This window comes from Colius striatus, chromosome Z, assembly GCF_028858725.1.
Source record: "Colius striatus isolate bColStr4 chromosome Z, bColStr4.1.hap1, whole genome shotgun sequence".
In the NCBI taxonomy this organism is placed as follows: domain Eukaryota; kingdom Metazoa; phylum Chordata; class Aves; order Coliiformes; family Coliidae; genus Colius; species Colius striatus.
This window is the reverse complement of record NC_084790.1, coordinates 68,396,772-68,420,314: the sequence shown is the minus strand read 5'-3', so window position 1 is coordinate 68,420,314 and position 23,543 is coordinate 68,396,772. Positions and strand designations below refer to the sequence as shown.

Here is a 23,543-nt window from a genome sequence, read left to right as displayed (position 1 = left end):
TATGTGCATGAGCTGCAATTTGAAATGTCTGTTACATTTTAGAAATAACTTTCCAGAAATTGTGCAAGAAAAAGAAATTGTTCTTTATGTTTCTTACAGACAGTGGAAATTGGAACATTTGTGTTACAAATCAGGAGAACTCATCACAGAAGCAGGTTACATGGACCAGGTATGTGTAGCAGGCATTTAGTTACAAGATTTGTGTAGTCTCATGCTCTGACTTGTGCTACTTTGATTGTATTCTAGTATAACTCTGATTTTCCCTTTTCTGATTTTGACAGATCATAGAATATCTTTATCCTTGCTTAATTATCACTCCTTTGGACTGCTTCTGGGAGGGAGCAAAGCTACAGGCTGGAACTGCCTATCTATTGTAAGCATGTTTTTTAATAACTTTCTTTTCTGAATAATTTTAATTGTGTGTGAGTTTTCAGTTGCATTCCTATTGTTTATTTAGTTTCTGGATTAAGAGAAAAATAAAAGGTAAAGTGTAGTGTCTCTATGGAAAATATACATGGATTTTTTTTTTCCATTGAACTGAGATTTTCCTGTGTTTTAAGAGGTGATTTGTAGGCATTTAGTTAAACCCTATGTTCATTTTTTTTCCAGTCTGCTAGCATGCAAAATAAAGTATAGGTTCTGAATTCAAGCTGTAAGAACTTTATGCTTTTTAAAATATTTTCCATTCTTCCTGAAATAAACTTGCTTCTGATAGGGTGGGGTTTTTTGTTTTGGTTTGTTGTTGGGTTTTTTTTCTCCCCATAAAATAAGAAAAAAAATCAATTGGCTGGAAATTTTATTCCTAAGAAAACATCTCAAGTCTTCCTAAGGAATAAAGAAAAAATACTTTATTTATGAGATCACTAAAGAAACCATATAGTATCTTTTATAGGTGGTTTCTCACAGTTTACAAGTGTGATATTATATGCCCTGAATCCTTTAAGGAGTTAATTGTTAATCTCTGCAGACATTTTCTGTTAATTATGCAAGAGTTAGCATTTGAGTTATTGTTTCTGTCCTGGTTTGCATGTCCCTGTAAAAGCAATTTGCAATGGCCATCTCCTAACCTTTAGTGTACAGTTTTAGATGGGGAAATAAGGGGGTTTGTGTTTTCTGGTTGGGAGATTCAGATAATGACTTAAGCCTGGTTAAGCAGATACAGTATGGTTTGAACCACAGAATAAGGCAGCCAAAAGCCTTTCTAGTCTGTCAACATCACAAACTCAGAAGTGGGGGGTGGGAGATGTCATGGTGATAGTGGTGACAGCCATAGTAGCAGGAAAGCTTGATTGTTGATAGGCTGCCAGGGCATTTGAAGGAGCCACAGTATTGTTACAGATAAACAAAGATCAGCTATATTGATTGATTGCATTTTAAAGATGATTATTAGACTAGCAAGAAGTAATCTGATACTATGAGAAAGGCTTTCTTTCCTCAGCTCCCTGTCTTCTTTCCCTCTTCCCTCCCCCCTAAATCTTTGAAGCGGCAATTAGCTGCTTTTTTGTTATTTAGGTGTTTGATGATTTGTTTTGCTTTGCTTGTAAATGGAAACATTTTTAACCTGTGACTATTCCACTTCGTAAGAACTGGGTATTTGTTTTAAAAATTACAGCTGGGCTGCAGGAAAGGTACATAAGCAAATGTAATTGAGACATGCCTTACATTTGGTGAAACAACCTTCCCAGAAAAGGTTTTAACTTGCAACAGAAAATAACTCAAAGATCTGTGCAAATGTGAATCTAAAAAGTATGTTTGTTCCAGTACTTCTTTTGTCTTTTTGGTGTGTGTACCATTTTCTCCTGGTTTCTCTTACAGAGGGAAGCCACCTTTGCAGTGGATCAACTTTGACCCCTTAGAATTCTTGGAAGAGTTAAAGAAAATAAACTACCAAGTGGAGAGCTGGGAAGAAATGCTGAATAAAGCGGAGGTTGGTCATGGTTATATGGATCGACCCTGCTTGAATCCTGCTGATCCTGATTGCCCAATCACAGCTCCCAATAAAAATTCCACCAAAGTAAGTTTGCTTGTCCTTGTGTATACCTTTTCAAGGGAGGCCAGGGTTGGGGGAGGGGTCAGAGAGGAGAAAAGAAGGTACCGTTTTCTTCCAAGCAATATATGGTTCATATTCATGAGTGATGCCATTTTTCTGTTCCTGCTCTCTGCTGTTAGCCTGCGGTCATGGACTTTCCTTCACGCTGTGATGCAGTGCTTAATCCCACATTTTGAGAGTAGCATGGCAATGCAGCGATGTGGCTTTTCAGCAGACTTGATGCCTCAGACAGATTTAGCCACTGCTGTAATATAGCTGCTGCTGTACTCTTACACTGTGCAGCAGAGATTGCCTTCAGGTAGTACCAGTTTCTTTGATTTTTGCAAAGAATATGAAATCATGGGCCCCAATTCTATATATTCCTTTATCAATCTCATCAGGCTTTAGAGAAGTATCAGGCTCATTTGTTCAACCTGATTTGTTGAACATATTTCTCTTTTAAGATCTCCTAGGTTGTCTTTAATCTGTTATTGTAGTACACTAGGTGTTCAATTAGCGTATGAGTTTGTAAAGTTATGAAGCCAATTAATTGCTTCTTTATAACTTTTCCTAGCCTCTTGATGTAGCCCTTGTTTTGAGTGGTGGATGCTATGGATTGTCGAGAAAATACATGCATTGGCAGGAGGAGTTGATTATAGGTGGTACAGTCAAGAACAGTTCTGGTAAACTTATCAGGTAAACAAATGTTTAATAAAATGTCAAGTTTTCTTTGTTTTCTTTGGCTTTTGGGGCACAGGAGGAAGATCATGCAAAATCTACTGCCTGTCGTGTGTATTATGAACCCCAGTTTAGGCCATGCCTCAAGACAACAGAGTTTAAAAGAGTCATTAGTCTGTTGTTCATAATTAAGGAGGAGTCATTGCTTCCTGCTCCTCCAAATGCCCCATACCTACCTCTGAATGGTAGTGTATGTCACTCAGAAAGAAAGCTTTTTCCTGGCAGCTTTGTTGTTTTGAATGTGTGTATAAAGCATTGAACAATGTTTAAAGCGCTGAGCACCTTCGATGGTGTGTTGAAGTACAATGAGGAAAAGGGAAAAAATAATTTGGATAATGTGCTCGCTCCTTTGACTTCTCTCAGGATTCCAAAAATCCACTGAACTTTTTGTTCAGGGTCAGCTTAGAGAAAAGTCTCAAATACAGTTTTGAGTGATAAAACAAACCCTTTTGTTGCAGACTTTTTAAAGAAGTTGCAGAACACTGGACTTCAGTAGGGGAAAAAAAACCATGTGAAATAGAACTGCTCTGAAAAATGCGAGCTGTATTAAACTAAATGATGCATAATTCTTCCATAATTCTGGTCTTTTAATAAAACTTTTTACATTCACACTAGACATTGGTATTTCTACAAGTAGCCAAATAATGTATTTTTAGTGAATTGTTCCTTAAACTTTTAAAATTGTTCAATATAGTTGCATACTGTGGAAATTCAGGATGGATAGTTGTTGCCTTGTGTTCTCCTTGGAACTTGTCAGGCAACAGGAGTTTAATCTGGCATATCTCTCCATGGGATGAAAAAGACCAAGGTCTTCAAATGACAAATTGCCAACAGCATTTACAAGATCTGTAGAAATAACTGTTCCTGTGGCATCCTCACAGTAATTTGCCTATCAATCACAATCTTTGTAACTGATTTGTAGGGTTACATTCTTTGCTCCTGAAACCGATCCTACTGAAAATAATGGCAGAACTCTCATTAACTTTAGTGAAACCAGATTTGCCCTCAATACTGCACCACATACACAGTAGAATAATTATACTCTGTTCAATGTTAATACAAACATGTGCCCTATAAAGTCAAGAACTCATGCAAACTCCTGTTAGGGTCTCTTTTGAGACCTGATGCCATGAAAATTATTTCCTGAAAATGCTCATTGTGTGCCGCTTCCTCTTCTCCCCATATCACAGTGCCCAGGCTTTGCAAACCATGTTTCAGTTAATGACTCCTAAGCAAATGTATGAACACTTCAAGGGGTACGAGTATGTTTCACATATCAACTGGAACGAGGATAAGGCAGCAGCAATTCTGGAAGCCTGGCAGAGGATGTATGTTGAGGTAAAATAAAACACAGCCTAGACATCATACTATAAAGTCCTGCTAAGATCCACTCCTTTTTTGTCATGGCTTTATATAATATTTCTTCAAGAAAGATGCCTAAACAGGAACTAAGTCATTGCTTCCAAGTTCTTCAACTGATTTCCTGCCCTCCCACTATCCCTGTCCCTCCAGTCAAGAGGCTGCTTGGTTATTCATATATGACAAGCCACAAAGGTTTTCCTCTTTGCTGTCAGGGACATGTTTGCTTTGCTGGAGCTCAGAAGGAACCAAAGAGCTGGAATTTTAAAGCTTTTGGTTGGCCTGGTTATTCTACAGGTGTCTGGAAAACATTATCTATCCATGGGCTGCGGTCCCAGCAGCAGCCCGGGTGGGGAGGCTATCTGACAGCGCCTGGCCTCTGTGTCCCAGGCTCTGACCTCTGCTGCGCTCCTTCTGACCTCTGCGAATGGCCAAGCAGAGGGGAATAGGAGCACCCCTTAAGAGATCCCTGGCAGAACTCCTACCGCAGCAAGTCCGTGGTGGGGTTACAGGAAGAGGATTCAAGTTAAATGTTTGGAATGGGCTGGGAATGCAGTAGCTTTTCCTAAAGGACACAGATTCTTGTCTGATAATCAGTAGCTTGCAAGAAATAATTGCCAAATGTATCTGTGTAACATCAACATCTGAATGTAGGGTGTGGGCTGTCACAGGAACATGAAGACAGAAGCAGTTGATTACAGATACATGCTGTGGAAGACGGGAATTAATTTTTTCTTTAGTCACACCTATTTTTTTCCTTTTCATAGGTTGTTCATCAAAGTGTTGCACAAAACTCTACTCAGAAGGTGCTCTCCTTTACTACAACCACCCTGGATGACATCCTGAAGTCGTTTTCTGATGTCAGTGTTATCAGAGTAGCTAGTGGCTACTTGCTAATGGTAAACAAACAATTGTATTTCATTTTCTCTGATAGTAGAGCAGGGCTTAAATGTCTGCTTTATTGTGACCAGTCAGTAGTCCAGAAGTTCTAGTTATATTTAATATAAAAACTACAATTTGTAAACTTTTGCCTCGGGCTTGTCACCTGTTCCTCTGTATAACGTTTGTGATGTGTCTGTTCTGTTTAAAAATGTGTCCAAGGGTGTATATTTTGGGTGGGGGGACACAGCTGTTAGAGAAGGATCCATTCTAATATTTTGATTTTTCCCTCCACCTCTCCTTGCTTTAGCTTGCCTACGCCTGTTTAACAATGCTGCGGTGGGACTGCGCCAAGTCTCAGGGTGCTGTGGGGCTGGCAGGAGTCTTGTTGGTTGCACTCTCAGTGGCTGCAGGATTGGGCCTGTGCTCGCTGATTGGAATTTCCTTTAACGCTGCCACAACTCAGGTATTTAGGAAACACAAATCTGCTCCTAAATTACAAGTACTCTGTTAGTAAACAAACACAACGGAATCTTTGAGACGAAAAAATCTGCCAAAAGGTATTTTGGGTCTAGATTTTTATTTGTGCCTTTCTCCTATCTTATAGCTTACGCTGTGAGAAATTAAGCAACTGTGCTGCCAAATTATATTAAAGGGGCATGTATCATAGCATAATTATGAGATTCTGGGTTATTTGATATTTCTGTATCCCAGTATTAATAGAGCCATCCAGTTCTATGTAAGAAGTTGCATGTTTTTTCATCTTTACATCTGAATATATCAAAATGTTCAAATTGTAAAAATAATTTTAATATAACTTGAATTTTTATCAGGTATTCTTTGTCTGCACAAAACCTGAATTTCTTTTGGTCGGATTTTGTACCTGTAGGTAGTGTACTGCAAGTTCCTCAGCAGTATTCCAGAGTAAAAGTTAATAGATGTATTGCATCCTTTTGATTTTCATTTTACCTTTGGATTTGTGTACAGTGTAAGGTGAAAGTTGCTTTGATTAGTCATTTAATGGCTAGCTGCATGACAGATCATAAAACAACCTTCTTGCTTTTTGTTTGTTTTGTTTCTCCACCAAGGTTTTGCCTTTTCTTGCTCTTGGAGTTGGTGTAGATGATGTTTTTCTTCTGGCACATGCATTTAGTGAAACAGGGCAGAACAAGAGAATTCCATTTGAGGTAATGACAAAATGGGGATTTGAGGAAGGTGAAACAAAAAGCTTCATGTAGGGAAAGATAACTGTATCCAGAATTAAGAACTCCAGGTTTTTTCTTGGTAGCTTTTCCTAGGTCCTGGAAATTCTTATTTCTTTTTATTTGTATGCTTTTCTCTGATTTTCTTTTTTATGTTTATAATTGACCATGACATTTCAAAGCATAGCATATTAGGTGCTTTTAAGGACCTTCCTACCATCAGTCCAAACTTTCATATCTAAAGTACAGCCCATTTAAAAAACAATGCATGCCCATTCTGTTCTGTACAAGCAGTGTCTTCCCTGTGCTCTTTCCAGCTGGTTTGTCATGCAGACACTACCACCCTTCTCTGCTGTAACCTCCATATGCTTCAGAACAAACAGCCTGTTAAGCTGGGAAAGGGTTGTGTGTTTATCTTGATTTCTCTGCATTTTTGTGTGTGTGGTCCCTGGGTTTGGGGTGAGTTTTTTTGTTTTGTTACATACTTCTTCAAGATATGTAGCTATGTTATGCCTCTATGCTGTTCATACATGCTTATTTTGTCTGAAAGATGAAAACACCAAGTGACTCTGCTGGTAGAAGATACACTGTATTTAATTACAGATGTATTTGATATAATTTCAGTATCCATTTAGTTGTGTGTAATGAAGCTAAGATCAGCTTTGATAGTGTTTTCTACCCTGAAAAAACATGAACACTCTTCATGTGTCATCTGGTTTTCTCCTGAACAGTATACTTACTTAGTATATTGTTTATCCTCACATACTCTCAAATGCACACTCGTATTCAGAATTTCACTGCAATTATGTTGTATCTGTAGGATGACCTCTGCATTTGCAGGACATCACCTTACTCACTTCTAAGATACGTTGTTTGTTTTGCAGGACAGAACAGGTGAATGTTTGAAGCGAACAGGAGCAAGTGTGGCCCTTACATCTATCAGCAATGTTACTGCTTTCTTTATGGCTGCCTTAATCCCCATTCCTGCTTTACGAGCTTTTTCACTCCAAGTAAGTTTATATGCTGTTTTGTTAGCTCTTTTGCCTGGTCCCATCATGGAAGGCCAATGGTGATGCCTGTTAGTGGTAGTATTAAGAGTCTCTGTTCAGTGCTGCTGTGGTTCACTGAACCAGTCAGTGATGCCCGTTTGCCATAGATCTGGGTAGTAAAAATGTCTGTCTGCCCTTGATTCCCGCTTCTCTCATTTCTCACACCTGGAGTGCCTTGCATCGTGTTAGCAGGTGAAAGTATACTCCTGCCTTATCACAGCTGGGTTGAATGTGAAAAACAAGATGTATGCAGCTAAGCAGAAACAAGTCTCCTGAAAGATTTACATTCTTAAGCGGAATAGACTATATGGTGGTGTTTACTGTGACATTCCTCAGTAGGAATTTAACTCTTTCTTTCACATTTGTCCAATTTGGTGCTTTTTTGCCATACTAATTAGTACTGAAGCAGTTTGTACTGCCTTACTTCCAATGTAATTTTGGCAGTCTTGGAGAAAAGGTATTTTATGTTTCAACTGCTTTGAGTGAAAATGTGAATTTTGTGTGCTAAACCATGTATCACTCCCTCTCCTTTTCTCTTTGTCTTCGTGTATTTATTTGCGATAATATACCTTCATGAATATGAAATATTAAGGATGCTAGAGAAAGCTTTCTTCTAAAAGTGAAGGCTCTTTGAAGAAAGCTTTGGGAGTTTCTCCCCTGACACAGGCAATTTATAGCACTGTCTGACCTTGGTGCAGAGCAAGCAAACTGTACTTTTTCAGTAGTTATTTTTCTTCTGCTGTAACCTGGTTCTCCAATCATTTTTCTTTCTCCTTGACCCGTTGGCTACCCATGGGAAGCAGGGGCTTCAATTTTTCTTCATATATAGAGCAATTATTGTGATTTTCAGAGATTTACATATGCCTGCATTAAGCTGTAAAATGATAAGCCGTGTGTGACTGCAGTTACATTACCTGTAAGCATTAATAATTTGGTTACCATTTCCTTCTCAACAGTTTGGTAATTTGGTGGTGAATAGTAGAGAAAGTAAGTAAAGGCCTCATTGGTTTTCTGCATTGATTAGCAGATGTCTGTGGTAACTAAAACTAGATCCTTAGTCCTGAATGGTTAGCTGTATTTAGCTCTGCTGGTTTGCCAAAACCTAAACTTCTTGTAGGTGATGTGACAGTGAATTATTTTATGTCAAAGACCAGTCTCAATGTGTAAAATATTTTTGGAAGTGTAACACTTCTACTGTTGGAATAAATTGATTGCTCTCCTAAATCTATGTCTGTTTTCAAACACTGTAAACCTCAAGTAGCTAATAGGATACTGGAGAACTTCCCTAGGAATTAAGAGGAGAGGGCTTGTTTTGTCAGGCTTTGTATAGTACCCATGCTTTACAGGAGTTACTTCAGTCTAAAAGTATAAGAAGTACTCATCAGAGATGGGACATTTTATCCTAATCTCACTGCTAAGCTGTAGTGTAGGAGCCACCAAAGTTAACTCTTTCTTAAGGCTCAGGTTTTGCTCAGCCTTTCTCTAATCTCACTCTTTGTATCAGAACATGGTAGATTATCTTTTGAACATAAGTGGAGACAGTAGCTGTGTTAGTATAGTCTGAGTACAAGTTAAATATATGTTTCATAAGGTCTTTTCTTTTTGCCTGCTGCCACTCTGTAGACCAAGTCCCTGAAAGTTCAAAAACTGAAGTCTGCATAGCAAAATGACAAACAAAAAGTTTCCAGTGAGATTTCAACATATTCATGTATGAACATGTTGATAATATTCAGAAGAAAAACATTACAATCAAATTCCCTTTTAAGGCAGTGATTAATATGGAATCTATGTGTAGGAACATTTGGGTGTCCAGAAATTGCTAGAGTTGCTCAATCTTTTCTCACATGCATCTGTAATTTGTCCTTGCTTGCATTAAGACACCCTTAAATGTATATAAGATGTGGAAAAACGTGTTAAAAAAAGGCAGCTGGAGATCTGTAATGAGGATTTATTGATGCTAGAGCAAAATGTATAACTGATAAGTATGTAAGTTAGGAACTGCTAAAATAACATCCTTTGTTAGAAAGGAACAGCTATTACTTGCTTTGCCTAGCTTCACCGGGTAAAATCAAAATCAGGTGATACATAAACAGGTAACCATGGCAGATTTTGGTGGGTGGTCTGTATTCCTGTATGAATTTCTTTATTTACAGTCTTATTCGTTCCTCTCCCTCTTAACTTGGGCTTTTTTAAACAAGAAGTCTTTGCCGTCTTTGATAGCTTCCTAGCAAGACTTAGAAAGCAATGAAATACTGCATTTGCTTTTCATAAATGCTGCCGCCATCTCATCTAGATAGTGAATTTTTAACATCCTTTAAAAGAAGATTGCTCTTGACCATATTTTGCTCTTAATTCATATTCTTAAGACATCACAAGATAATTGTCAAAGTTTCCATAACTTTTGAAGCCCAATATCAGTAAAATAACCCAGCTACTGAAGAAGAATAAATGGTTTACAGCATCTGCAAGTAGAATGTTTAGTTGGAAACTCATGTTTTGCACATCAGTGCTTAATTCTGTTCTGTTCTGCCAGCTAATGCAGTTCTTTGATACCTCTGAGTTGTTCTTTTACTTTATGGAACTCAAACACTGCAAGTCTGATGCTGTCTTAGAAGTTTGCTAGGGTTATCTTTTGCCAGATTTTAACTAATGGCAATCAGACCTTTTGAAAGCAATATCTGAAAAATTAATTCCATTATGCAGATAGGGACTGTTTCTGCTTTTTCGCTTCTTTTTTTTTTTTTTTCAATCTGTTGATCTTATTAGCCCCATATTTAAACTGGCTTAGGGCTTTAAGATGCTGAACCTGTCCCAGATACTTGAGTCGCAAGAGTCACTTGTAAGAGTGTTCAAAACTTTGAAGAAGGAGATTGTGAGTTTTCAGATGTGTTTAATTTCTTAAAATTGTACCAGAGAGGAGATTTTCAGAGAAATCCATTGAAATTTTTTAAAGTTTGTAATAGGAATGTCTTACATAGTCTTTTGTTTTGAACGGAGGTCAAGGCAGATTGTAAATACCTCTGAGCTGAGTTCTTTCCTGAGATAGACTATTCAGACACAGTTATGGAGTTAATTCTGCCCAGGAAAGAAAAGGTACAGCTTCACAAAAAAATCATTTCGCTCTTCTTGCTTACACCAGAAACTTCCTCCCCTAACAGCACAGAAGTGGTGTGGATTCACTAATGAGCAGGGGTGGAACTTTTCCCAATAAGTCTTAGCAGTAACTTTTTCCCCTCACCATAAGAATGACAAGATTTTTTGCTCAGTATAAAAGTACATTACCAGGTGGTGGTGGTGGTTTTTGTGGGGAGAAAGAATGTAAGTTTTTAAGCTCATTCAGTTATCTTAACGCTGCTGAAGTGGTTTATCCCATTCCTTTTACCAACATCATGTACCTTTCCCTGCTCCTGACAAAAGAATTTAACAAGCAAAATTAAAGCCTAAGGGAAAAAGGGGAGGGGAGAGCAAAGGGGGAGATCTGTGTCTGTGTGCTGTCAGGAGGGAGTTGCAGATAGGCAGCAGGAGAGTGGAAGTTTCCCTGACAGACCTCCTCATCTGTTCATCACCTCTGGCTATGTAACACACCCGCTCTCCTTGGGTGGGCTGCCAGGAATGGCACATAGCAGCACATACCTTCAGCAGGGCCCCAGCCTACCAGCCTGGCTCACGTCTCCCTTCTGCCTCCAGCACAGACTGCCATTCTTCTGCCTCCCTTTGCAGTTGCAGCAGCAGTAATGTTTTAGACTGTGCATTATGAAAAGATGCAAGAAGTGGAGCATGTTTCTGAGGAAGTAACCAACAGTTTTTTCTGATTAATGGGACTTTTTTTTACTGCTCTCTGATCTCATTTCACTGAATGCTTTCATTTTACAATCTTCAGCAGGCCCTATTTTATCCCTTCTAGGACTAGTCTTACCTTTGTTGATTTGTCGTGGAAAACGTCTGAGGGCCTTTCCTCTCCCATTTGACCATTTGTCTATGAAGCAATGGCAGAAGATGCCCTGTCCTCAGAAATCCTAAGCATGCTCTCAGCTTGGGTGCTGCTAGCAGATTGCTTCTACTCTGGAAGTTCTCCTACCTGTTTTTTTAATTGATGCTGTTCCCATCAATGTTAATTGTTAGAGATTGTGAGTATTGCCACGATTGCATTTCTCATGCATTCCCATTCCCAGCTATCAGATGTCTAAATGCTGTTGGGAGAGGAAGCAGTAGCTGGTGCATCAAGTCAGAGACTGAGTCACCTCTCTTCCTTCCCGCTCTTTATCAAGTTACAGGGTGTGTTTTTTTGATGGGACAACAAACTAGAATTGATGAAAGAGCAATATTTTCTGCTTTTAATTACAAAAACTGAGAACTGTTACATCTTTGAAACGCTGGGGAGGTGGGTGAAAGAGAGACAGGGTGCATAGGAAGTGTGGTGTTGAGGAATCTATTTAAGTACAAATCAAAACAGAGGAATTGCTTAAAAATGTTTTACTTGCAGGGTTAGTACATCAACACCAGCACGGCACAATGGAAACTCTAGTTGCTCTAAAAAGATGTCATGTTAATGGGCAGATTTACTGTGTGTTGTTGGATAAGTTTTGATGCTTTTTAAAAAATCAGTTGTGAATGTAGCTAACTTTAATGCCGTCTATACCATACACGTATTAGTTTTTGACCTAGCAGCATTTGAGATTTAAGGATGTTGGGGTCTACAAAGGACACTGGTAAGGCAGTATTTGCAGTTTATTAAGCAGGAACAGAGGACATCTGTTAGTTTTTCAGCCATGCTGGGAGGAGCAAGAGTCACTGAGGCAGGCTTCAGCTGTTTTTTTTCCAAATCTCAATAAATAGCTGATCCTTGATAAGAGATCTTGGTTAGACGCTATTAGTTATTAATGTTATATGGGTGATTCAGCCTTTGGTTTAGCAGCAATAAAGAAAGTAGTTGAATGAACTAGGTCCAATAAACACCGTGCTTGTGACAGCAGCCATTTGTTTTTCTGACAGATTCAATTAATTCTAGAGACGATCAAAAGGAAATCACTTAAAGTCTTGGCTATGACCTTACGTACCTTTCTGTGTGGATATTTATAAATCATTAAATAGTCATTGGCTCTTTTCACTCAAAGATGGCTAAACACCCATTCAGCTTGAAGTACTAGGTAAATTCTGGTTTAGTAGTTATGTCTACCAAAATCTCACTTCAAGCATATTTGAGACAACAAAAGAGAAACCCACTAAAATCACTTCTATATACAATGTATTTATGATTGAAATTACTGGAAGATCTTTACATAACCAGTTGGTTTTGCCATTCTGAAGAAACTAAAAACAATATAAAGTCTTTGTATTATACTTTTGACACTTTCAAAACCCTAAAAGTAATTCAATATGTTAGTACTTTCATTTTCACAGGTACAGAGACACAAAATTAAAATTACGTGAGTTAGGCAATTTATTTATTTTACACATAAGTCAAGAATTTTTAAAACACGGATTTTGGATATCACATCTTTTGAGCCGCCGGTTTCAAGGTCTGATTTTCTGAGATCAGAAGCAGCCATTTGTTTGTTTTGGGAAAAGAAAAGCCTACTTAGAACAGGTCAATGACTTGATTTTTGTAGCCCAACTTTTGCTCTTTAATGACGGTTTTAACCCAAGCAGGTGTTACTGCAGAAGTTACAGATGGAAGTGATTCCTAGTTTCTGTGATTTTCTTAACATGAATCTGAGCTACTATTGAGATGTCTACTGCTTATCTACTTGGTAAAATATCAGTATTTCAGTGCTTATTTACCTGTTGATGGCACAACCATTTTTTCCCAGTGTATCTTTTACTACTATCTTCTATTCCCATCTGTGCCAAGGCTTTCCCTTTGTGATGACAAGTGCTCCTGACAATTCTGCACTACAAATAAATGCTACTAATAATAGTGATAGATGCCGCACCACATGTGTTTATAGAGATTCTCTGGGAATGTCTATGTGGGAAAGGGTTTGGGAGTGGGTGGAGAAGTTGCCTTTTTTCATTGTATAATGTTTGCTTTACAAAGTAAACTGAGTATTCTTTTTCCAATTTAAGGTCCATTAGACTGTCTCATTAAGTCGATTCTGTTAAGCACAAGCTCATTAATATGTAGATTAACTATAATTAACTATATGGTGTTGGATTGTACTTTAAAAGTAATCACAGATAAACCCAAAATGCTGTTGTTTTTGGCTAGAGAGTAAGTGCATCAAGTGCAGAATACTTTGCTAAATAAAATAGTTTCATTAAAAAGTACTTAAACCTTAATTTAATTTCTGATTTAATAATGGGCTTTAATGTTATTGTGATGCTTAAATTACTTCACAACACTTAAAATAGGACAACTTCAGTTCTAGTTCCAGGTTTGCTTTTGGTTCCATCTTTTTTTTCTGTAGGACTCTAAATAAGACAGTTTCTCATGCAAAAGTGTGACTTGTTTGTTGAATCTGTTTTTCCAATTAAAAATCAGCATCACATCTCCAGGCACAGACATATTAAAATAATATCAAGTTTATTATTAAAAGAAAGTAATTAACAACAGTAGGCCTACAACAGTGAAATGAGAATGTAACAGTATATCTCCCAGTTTCTTTAGAGAAGAGCTTGAAAGCATCTGAGAGGCTGACATGTTAAATGGATGAATGGTTGAGAATTGAAAGGAATTTTTATGCTTTGTAAAGCTGATTCTGTACATGAAACTTAGTAACAACATCGCTTCTATGATTGATCTCTAGGCAGCAGTTGTGGTGGTGTTCAACTTTGCAATGGTTTTGCTGATTTTTCCTGCTATCCTGAGCATGGACCTTTATCGTCGGGAAGACAGGAGGCTGGATATATTTTGCTGTTTTACAAGGTAAGAATGTGTGATAGATCAATGTATGAGATGCACCCTTTCTGTGGATGCTGATCAGTCCTACCTTTCCTTGTCAGGAGTGAGAGTTCTTCATTTCAACTGGGTCACTGTTGTGATTTCAGTGCTAGTGACTGACTTGCATTTGGTTTTTACCTGATTGAGGGGAAAGTTAAAATATGTCTGTCTCTCTTCCAGGCACACGCACTTTTTTGACACACAGTTTTCAACCTGCATCCCAAAAGTCCAAGATCTTATCCAGAAGGCCCAAATAATATTTAACAGTTACCTTAATAATTCTCAGTGGAAGAACTTAGTATGTCATGCGTTTACAATTTTACCTAGAATCGTAGAATCATAGAATGGTAGGGGTTGGAAGGGACTTTTAGAGATCATCTAGTCCAACCCCCCTGCAGAAGCAGGGTCACCTAGATCAGGTCACATAGGAACATGTCCAGGTGGGTCTTGAAGACCTCCAAGGAAGGAGACTCCACAACCCCTCTGGGCAGCCTGTTCCACTGCTCCCTCACCTTCACAGTGAAAATACCTAATTACCTAAATAGCTTAATTCTTAGCATGGGCACATAGATGCAAACTCAGGCACATTTTATGCGTTCAGACTGTGTGTAACTACCTGGTTATTGACCTAACAAGCATGTGTAATTGAAGGAGTGGTGTGGGTAGATGTCAGTCTGATTGTTTGTTGTAGAAGCAGTCTCAGATGGAAGCAGGTTAAGATTATCCCGTCTAGTGTGATTAAAATAAAGATATATCTAAATGTGAACAGATGTTTTTCTCTTTTTTTACAGTCCATGTGTCACTAGGGTGATACAGATTGAGCCTCAAGCCTATGTAGAAAATGACAATACTTGCTACAGCCCTCCACCCCCGTACAGCAGTCACAGTTTTGCACATGAAACTCAGATTACAATGCAGTCTACAGTGCAGTTGCGCACAGAATACGATCCTCACACGCAGGTATACTACACGACAGCAGAGCCTCGCTCAGAAATATCTGTGCAGCCAGTGACAGTGACGCAAGATAATCTTAGCTGCCAGAGCCCAGAAAGCACAAGCTCGACAAGGGATTTGCTTTCCCAATTCTCAGACTCCAGTATGCATTGCCTTGAGCCACCCTGTACGAAGTGGACACTCTCATCTTTTGCAGAAAAGCATTATGCACCATTCCTCCTAAAGCCAAAAGCCAAGGTAATCAGGGAACTATTTACTTGTTTTTCAAAAGTAGACTTCTGCCTTGCCTAGCAGTAAAATTATCCTGGAAATAGTAATAAATAAAATAAACAAACAGAATTCTTTTGGAATAAAAATTCTTAATAGTTTTTCAGATAATTTCATACTTGAAAGGTTCTACCTTACTTTTCAGATATGTTGTAAGTGAGGATTTTGGTGACTTTCAGTTACATAAGCATGTGAATAATGAAACTAAAGCCACTTTTAAACTTGTTAACGATATGAATTTCTATCTGTGATGCAGAGCCCTTTCAATAATGCACAAATTAGCTCAGCTTTGTAGTGTGTATGTGGATGAAAAATAATTATTAAAAGCTACCAAGTAAACCTGATGGGTGTTAATTTTGAACCTGGCTTTTTAGTGTGCCATTGAGAAGTGTTAGTTTCTTTAGAAACCTAAACCAAAATGCATTTTTCATTTTGTTTTGCAGATTGTGATTATTTTTCTTTTCCTGGGTTTACTTGGACTCAGCCTTTATGGAACTACCCGGGTGAGAGATGGACTAGATCTCACAGACATTGTACCACGGGAAACACGGGAATATGACTTTATTGCAGCACAGTTCAAGTACTTTTCCTTCTACAATATGTATATTGTGACACAGAAAGCAGACTATCCAAATGTCCAGCACTTACTTTATGAACTTCATAGAAGTTTCAGTAATGTGACATATGTTTTGTTGGAGGAGGATAGGCAGCTTCCCAAAATGTGGTTGCACTACTTCCGAGACTGGCTGCAAGGTAAGGGAGAGTTACTTGAACTTTTCTTAATTCTATAGTAGTAACCACTTGCTGACACCAGTGATGCTCTGCTCCTCAACTATAGTCACATGGTTAAAGACTGTGAGCAGGAGGGAAAATGTCTAACTACTGATCTCAACTCACACGTTAACTTACTGTTTCTCCAACATACCACTTAAATTATCGTGGCTAAATTTACTCCTCAATAAGATAGTTCTGAAGCTTTAAGACATTATATATATCCATGAGAGGCCATCCTGGGCCGTTAATTTCTAAGCAGCTAATGAGGATTTCTGCTTTGTAATTAATAGTCAAATATGGCCCTCTGTCTTGGTGAAATAAATGTTTGCTGAGTGTTTTGAGAACAGTAAATTAAAAGTCTCAGCCCAGTGACGTATTTTGGCACAGGCTTTACTTTCAGCACATGAGAGATCCTGACTTCACCTGGAACTGCTAGCATGAAGGAAATTCAGTGTGGTTTATGTGCTTTATCAGATTGGGAACTTAATACACATTATAGATTTCTAGTCAAGCATCTTCCCTTTTTCTATGGTGCTGCTTTTTCTGTGCTGAATTATAATGGAGCGGGGGAAGACAAGAGAAGGCATGGCCTTTCAGGTGCTGTGATAATTATATTGTAGCAGCTTATTGAAGATATTAAAGACACTATAATTACACGTTGAGACAACTGTTTTATATTTAAAATAAATAGTACTGTTACCTCTCAGCAAATTTAACAACAAACATATTCTGCTCGGGAATGCTTCTGTCTGTCCTACTTCATGTCTTTCTGTTGGAAGAATCTCCAGAAAGCTTTTGCCAACAGAAAAATAAATTGTGCTGACCTAGTGAGACTGTAAATTTTAACTGTAACTGTTTACAGGCAAGCAGTGGAGCCAAAGATTCTTAGAGAACATGTAGGTAACTGCCAGTATTTGGTGTATTTTATGCCTTCTGAAAATATAGCAGGCAGTAATAGGAAAGCAGATGCATCTAAGTGACGTATCTAAACAGAATGGTCAAGTTTTCATTATGATTAATTCATGCAAAGCAGTATTTCAGCTATTAGCTTTGTGGGTTTTTTAATGTTTTTTAAATATATTGGATCCATTCATTACAGTCTACTTACGGGAAGTTTTACTTATACTATTTTGCTCATATAAGCATCTTGAACTGTAAGGGAACATATTACTGGCAGGGAGAAAATTCCACATAGCTTAGATGTTTTGCTGGATGGGAATCATACTATACTAACTAGATTTCTATGCAAGCATCTTTCTATATGCTTTTCCAAATTCTATTGTAGCTCCGTTATTTAATTTCTTTTGTGGGTATTTGTTGTAGTTCTAAAGCAATAGGAAAAAGTGCATCCGTTGTCTCCGCTTCCACCTTCCCCTCCACCTCTAAACCTGTGAAGAAGAAGTAACTGAGATTATGTTCAGGATCTTCACATATTAGTGCTGAACCTCAGCACAGTCTGCCAACAATAAAGTCAGGAAGAGGTGCCCTTGGATCTGCTCCCTTGCCATCTTCTCAGAGTGAAATGCTGGAGGCTTAGCCCAGTTGATGGTGCTCCCAGGGGTGCTTGCGTGCCCATTGCCCCTTGTTTGGCCCCGGCATGTGTTTTCCTGAATATCTTCCACTTTGAATGCTTCCTTGTCCTCTTTATAATCACCTCTTTGTGCTAAGGATTGTTTATGTGGCCTCAGATGAGGGCCAAGGGGCTGCACATCTCCTCTGTGCCGAATGTCCATGCTTATATGTGGCCTTTCCCGATCTGCTCTTCCCTTAGGAGTGTCCCATTTTCTTCTCATTGCCCATAGTTACATTTAATGAGTGGTAGGACAAGAGGAAATGGCCTCAAGTTGCACCAGGGAAAGTTTAGGTTGGACATTTGGACAAAAGTCTTCATCAAAAGGTTTATCAAGCATTGGAAAAGGCTGCCCACGGGAGGAGTTGAGGCACCATCCCTCAAAGTATTTAGAAGACATGTAGAACATGTTTGTGGACATGGTTTAGTGGTGGACTTGACAGTGTTAGGTTAGTGATTGGACTTGATGATATTAAAGGTCTTTTCCAACCTAAACAATTCTATGATTCTATTTCCCCTTTCAGCCCACAGTATCTTGCCTGTCCTTTTTCATTGTCCTCTGCTTTTCTTCCACTACAGGAGCTGTGAGTATTCCTGGTATCTTTGACATACTGACAGGGTGCATGGAGCTAAAATCTTATACTGAAACAGTCAGGGAGACTCCAGGAAGCAGCAGCTTGGGGTGGTTTAAGTGGACACACCAGCCCTGTGATGGGAGATGCATTGCTTAGCCTGTTGATCTGCCCACCATTTTAGAATTAATCATTATGATTAATCATTATGATTACTAGTTAGCATTTAGATCTGTGTCCTTATTTCTCCTCTCTACCTTCCCCAAGAAGGGCACAGTTAATGCAAAACTGCTTCTTTGTAAAGACACGGGGCTGTCATCATAAAGTGTAGTAGTGCATTCACAAAGCTGTAAAGAAGAAGGGTATTTCAGCAGAAAGAAGTTATGTTTTAAAATGGTTCTAGCCATTGACAGAAAAGAAGGGAATTAAATGCCAACACTAGAAGCTGCCACACTTGTCATAGTTAATAAGTTATCTCAAGGTGCAGACTAATACCTGATCATTACAAGGATCAAGTAAAGGGGAGGGAAGGTGAGAACAGAATTTTCGTGGAAGGCACAGTTTTAGGCTGGATTCCGGGGAGGATCCTCTGTGAGGTAGGAACAATTGTACTCGTGCATTTTTTGCATGCTGCAGGAGCAGTACAATCAAAAGTAGGGACAACCTTGAACTTCATGGCTAATGCCTGCCAACATGACTAGGAATTAGGAATTCAGTGCTAGAGGTTAATGGCTCAGGATGGCCTTCTGACATGCACACATTTTTCTGACAGAACGCGGAAAGCAACAGCATGAGAGCAAAGGCATTTTTCATCAAGAAAGCATTCTTGGTCTTACCTGCACATTTCTTCTCGTTTACCAGCAATGGAATACCTTCAGCCCTGTGCACTGCCTTTTACAGAGGTGCCGCATCTTGCTTCCTGGTGTCATACCATGTTAGCATATTTTCTTTTACTGAAAATGCGTCAGAAAAGGAATTAACACTAGTCATTAATTTAAAGTCTAAATGTTAACATTCTTTTTGTAAGTAACTGAATGTAAATGAGGTTACTTGAATTCCCTGATGACTTGTAATTAGGCTTGTTTTTGCAAAGAGTAATCTTATCTGGTGTTTCACGGTGCCAGCTGTTCACTTGAGTCAGTAGGAATTCTTGTATCCTACATAATTTTGGAGGATTTCACTTTCTTCTGAAGCATCAAGCATCCTGTATATAAGGTTTTTAGATTCCCACTATTTTTATAACTTTTCTGCAGGAAGAGATCAAGAAGTTACTTCTGTCTCTGTGCCCAGAAACATTTCACTAATCCCATTTATAAAAGATTAAATGTTTTTTAAAATAATTGATATGAACAGGTTATACTGGAGGTGCTATTTGCTTTGCAAGCAGCAGCTCTGCTTTAATTTCAAAGTATTTTGGGAAATTTTGAAATCCTTTACAATTGATAATGGTTTCTTGGTATTCTTTCCCTAGACTTTAAATTTCAGCAGGGTTGTTAATGAAATAGAGCGTAAAGTGGTTAAGCCAGCTGAGGAAAAAAGATAGAAAAGGGAGCAGGAGTGATGTGATGACCAAAGTTGTGAGAACAGGGGAAGGCAGGAAATGTGTGACAGTTGAGTTTTCACCCACTGCATGCCCTTTTTTGATGTGCCATGTGACCACAAAATAGTAATGTCACATGCCAATGGATAAACTTGTAATTGTGTGTCTGTGGAGCCCTTTTGTAGAACTGTTGGATTTAGTCTGAAAGCTTTGCCCCTACATGCTGTCTAGTGCAGCGATCTGTGTGCTCCTTCTGCTGAAGGGAGATGTTTTTACATGAGTTTTTCAATAGCCTCCTCTTAAACATCCCAAAGTTGTCTTTCACATGACTGGTACAACAGCACAAGTGCTTTCACTTGGCCACTTTTCTGAGAGACTGACGTGGAGCTGAACTTGGCACAGGAGGGATGAGCTGTTCTTTTGGCATGTGCCAAGCAACATTTTCCCCTGAGTGCACCTGCTCTTTTAAAGCAAGGCCTCAGAATCCCCTGGTGATGCCGGAAAACCTATTGGCAAACTGTCCTCCTCCTGGGCAGGTGCTGGAGGCCTGTGTGCGGAGACCTGGCTGGCTTCCTTCATCGCGTGCTTCTCAACCTGTTAGCTTTTTGAGTGGTTGTAATTTGGCAGGACAACATGGGAGGCATTTTTCTAAAGGAGAGGGCATGAGGTTGTTGATGGGAGTGGGTACTCCATCATCCCAGAGGCAGTGTCAGCTGGGTGCATTCTCTCTTCCGCACTTTTATCTCCCTGCAGCTGTAGCTAACGTCTGTAACTGCTCTGCAGTGGCGGTTTTCATTACAGCTCCTCAGCACAGCTGCAAGGTGGGCCGGCAGTTTCCTCCACCACCACTCCCCCAGCCTTTTCCTTCCCTTCCCTGGACATGCGGTTTGTCATCTGCTTGCACAGAGCCTCCTTGTACTGGGCTGTGGCTTCCTGTACTAAATTTGATCCAAATTTGTGCTGTGAGGTATTCCCTTCCCCTTGAAGGGTGGCAAGGAGGAAAATAACAGTTGAGAGTGAATAGGTGTTGGCTGTGATCTTTACATGTGCTGGCAGCAGATCCCATGACTTGTATTAGCTGCACAAGTTGAACAGATGGAACAAATTGACAAAATCGTGTTCACTCATGCTGTGCTCGAAGAGCAGCTGAGTTGCTGTTTGAAGGTGAAAGTTTGAGTGTGGGGTTTTTTTTTCCCTTGTAGTGGAATTTCTGGTTGTATCGTAGAAGCTATTGCCTCAGTGCTCTGCAGTAGCCTAAAACAGTTAATGAGAGCGGTGTGTGTCCTCCTCTGTGTCTCAGTGTGCTCGGCCAGGGTTTTCATAAAGCAGAGGGGAGTATTGGAGATTGTTTCCCTTTCAGATATTGGACTAAATACCTCCTCTACTTTTAAGCCCACGGTGGTTGGCGAAGTTGGATCAGGGTTGAGCTCAACCCTTTTATATTCTGGCACCATCCAAGTCAGGGCAAGACTACAGCTTAGTTTTAAGGAGAGTATGTATGAAGTAAGTGATAAATGCAAGTATGCTTATGGAGCTCTGAGTGTGATTCTGGAACTGTGGTTCACGAGGAAGAGCACTTTTTATTCTAGACAAGCCTAACTTTCCTCCATAAGCTTTTCCAAGCAGAGCATTAGTGTGCTCTCAAGGGCTCTGAAAATAACGTGGGACCAGAGGATCCTAGTCCCATCCAAGATCTCCTCTTTGCCTTGAGGGGAAGCTGGTTTACACCAGGGTATGTTGCATCTGCAGCTTGCTAGCCCAGCTTTGCTGGTTTGTCCAACATGGGAAGGCTTCTCTCATGCACTTTCCTGCTTCTCCTGCCTTTCTTTGGGTAAAATATGGGATGTGCAACTTGTACTTTTACTTTCCCACACACTGATAGTGAATGGGGAGCTCCAAATTCAGAAGACAGAAGGTGGATAATTTTCTTCCTGATTCAGCTATGAAAAAGAGTCATTGTTCTTTCTTCCTACTGAATTTTGTTTCTAAGAGTGATTGCTTACCTGCTTCTTCTGTCTCCTGCTTGCCTCCCTTTACTCTTCAGGACTTCAGGATGCATTTGACAGCGACTGGGAAACTGGGAAAATCACTTACAACAGTTATAAAAATGGATCTGATGATGCTGTTTTGGCTTACAAACTCTTGGTACAAACAGGCAACCGAGCAAAGCCCATTGACATCAGCCAGGTACTGTATCAGAGTCCGTACTGGTTTATATGGAAACACGAAAGTCATCAGCAGCAGGGGGAGATGCAAAGCACAAGTCATAAGGACTTTTTTTCATCTTGATGAATTGAATGCCCAAGTTACACCTTGCTGCGTGGCCTCACTGACTTTGCTGAAGCCACTTGTTAGCTTCGTGTGGCCTGTGCTGTGCAGTGTTTGAAACCAACACTGGGGATGACTGCCCTTTATTATTATTGGTTGGTGTGGGGGAAGGGGTGGGGGGGTGTGTGTGTGTCTGTGTGTCATGTCCGTCTCTGTGTGTGTCTGTGTGTTCAGTGCTGCTCCTGGGTCACAGATACTCATTTTCCACCAAAACTGTTACTTCTCTGCTTCTGTAGGTAGATGCAGTCTGGTGGTATGTCAGATAGAGCCAACGTTAGTCTTGTTGCCCTGGGTACCATTGTTTCTGAATTGAATCAGATTGCCTTATAGGGTTTGACCTTTGCTCAGCTTTCTGCTCTGGCTTAGAACCCAGCTTTTGCAATTACTTGGTTAGTTCCTACCAGTTTATGCAAAACATTTTAAAAAAAAGGTTGGCAGGTGATAGTGGAAGGGGACCATAGTTGTTCACATGCTGTATCATGTTCTTGTACTGTCATCACTGCATACAGCTGTACTGTGGTAGAGCTACGAGTAGCAGTTGTGTGAGCTGCCTAAATAAAATATGACTGAGGTTCTTTTTCAAGGTTGTCACAGTGCGGGACTGCATTTCCTGTATCCATTGGTAGGTGGAAACACACTAGGTTTGACTTGTTACACTGAAAGTAGATTTCAAACCTCTACAAAGAAATTCTGAAATAACGTAACTTCTCTTCTGGAGTCCTCATTGACTGGCTGTGCTTTCAGGCAGCTAAACAGTCTTTCTAATGAGCTTCTTGGCAAATCTGCTTATTGTCTTTCTTTTTTTTCCTGGCATTAAAGGTGACAGATTTACAGAGTACATTGTTCAAAGTTACTATGGTGCATAAACCAGACTGCTGTACAGCAACATGCTGTCAGGTTTGAATGAAGCTTTAACTGTGAAGTAAGCAAAGAAAGGGAGTTGAAGAGAAGACCTTCAGTGAGATTTTGTTTAGCAGAGTGTACCAGGTACACTGTGGAACAAATGCAATTGGACTGCAGCTGCTGATATAATTTCCTGTGCCTGGGAGGGAGAAAAGTGTGGTGCACCCACAGGGGCTGAGCACTGTACTGTGCAGTTCCAGAGACAGCTTGAAGACATACAGTTGTTGCATATCCTGTGGACTAATTGAATCCAGATCCTTGGAATCCAGCTTTTTCTTTTTTTTTTTTAACTGCTGTCACTGTTGTTTTTCATTTCATTAAAAAGACCTGAAACTGGATCCTAGCCAGAATTTTAAATAAACAAAACAAAAAACCCCAGTAATACTTTTCACCCCCAGCATCCTCTGTCAGAGCTCTAGCTGTGCAGAATTTGGCTACAGAGCTCTAGAAGTGTACCACTGCTGTTTACCCCACAGATACATTTGCCCACAGTGACCCA

At 39.5% G+C, this 23,543-nt stretch overlaps 1 protein-coding gene across 3 annotated transcripts in view; it reads left to right on the top strand.

Moving 5' to 3' along the window:
* Positions 1 to 23,543, top strand: part of PTCH1 (patched 1) — a 66,829-nt gene that overhangs the window by 24,604 nt on the left and 18,682 nt on the right. For all 3 annotated transcript variants that reach the window (XM_062018203.1, XM_062018205.1, XM_062018204.1), the window contains 13 exons: positions 100 to 169; positions 282 to 373; positions 1,816 to 2,014; positions 2,604 to 2,725; positions 3,958 to 4,105; positions 4,894 to 5,025; positions 5,316 to 5,471; positions 6,094 to 6,192; positions 7,092 to 7,217; positions 14,003 to 14,121; positions 14,928 to 15,327; positions 15,801 to 16,110; positions 21,858 to 22,000. In XM_062018203.1, coding sequence (XP_061874187.1) covers positions 100 to 169; positions 282 to 373; positions 1,816 to 2,014; positions 2,604 to 2,725; positions 3,958 to 4,105; positions 4,894 to 5,025; positions 5,316 to 5,471; positions 6,094 to 6,192; positions 7,092 to 7,217; positions 14,003 to 14,121; positions 14,928 to 15,327; positions 15,801 to 16,110; positions 21,858 to 22,000 — 2,116 coding nt within the window. The remainder of the gene's footprint in view (positions 1 to 99; positions 170 to 281; positions 374 to 1,815; positions 2,015 to 2,603; positions 2,726 to 3,957; positions 4,106 to 4,893; positions 5,026 to 5,315; positions 5,472 to 6,093; positions 6,193 to 7,091; positions 7,218 to 14,002; positions 14,122 to 14,927; positions 15,328 to 15,800; positions 16,111 to 21,857; positions 22,001 to 23,543) is intronic.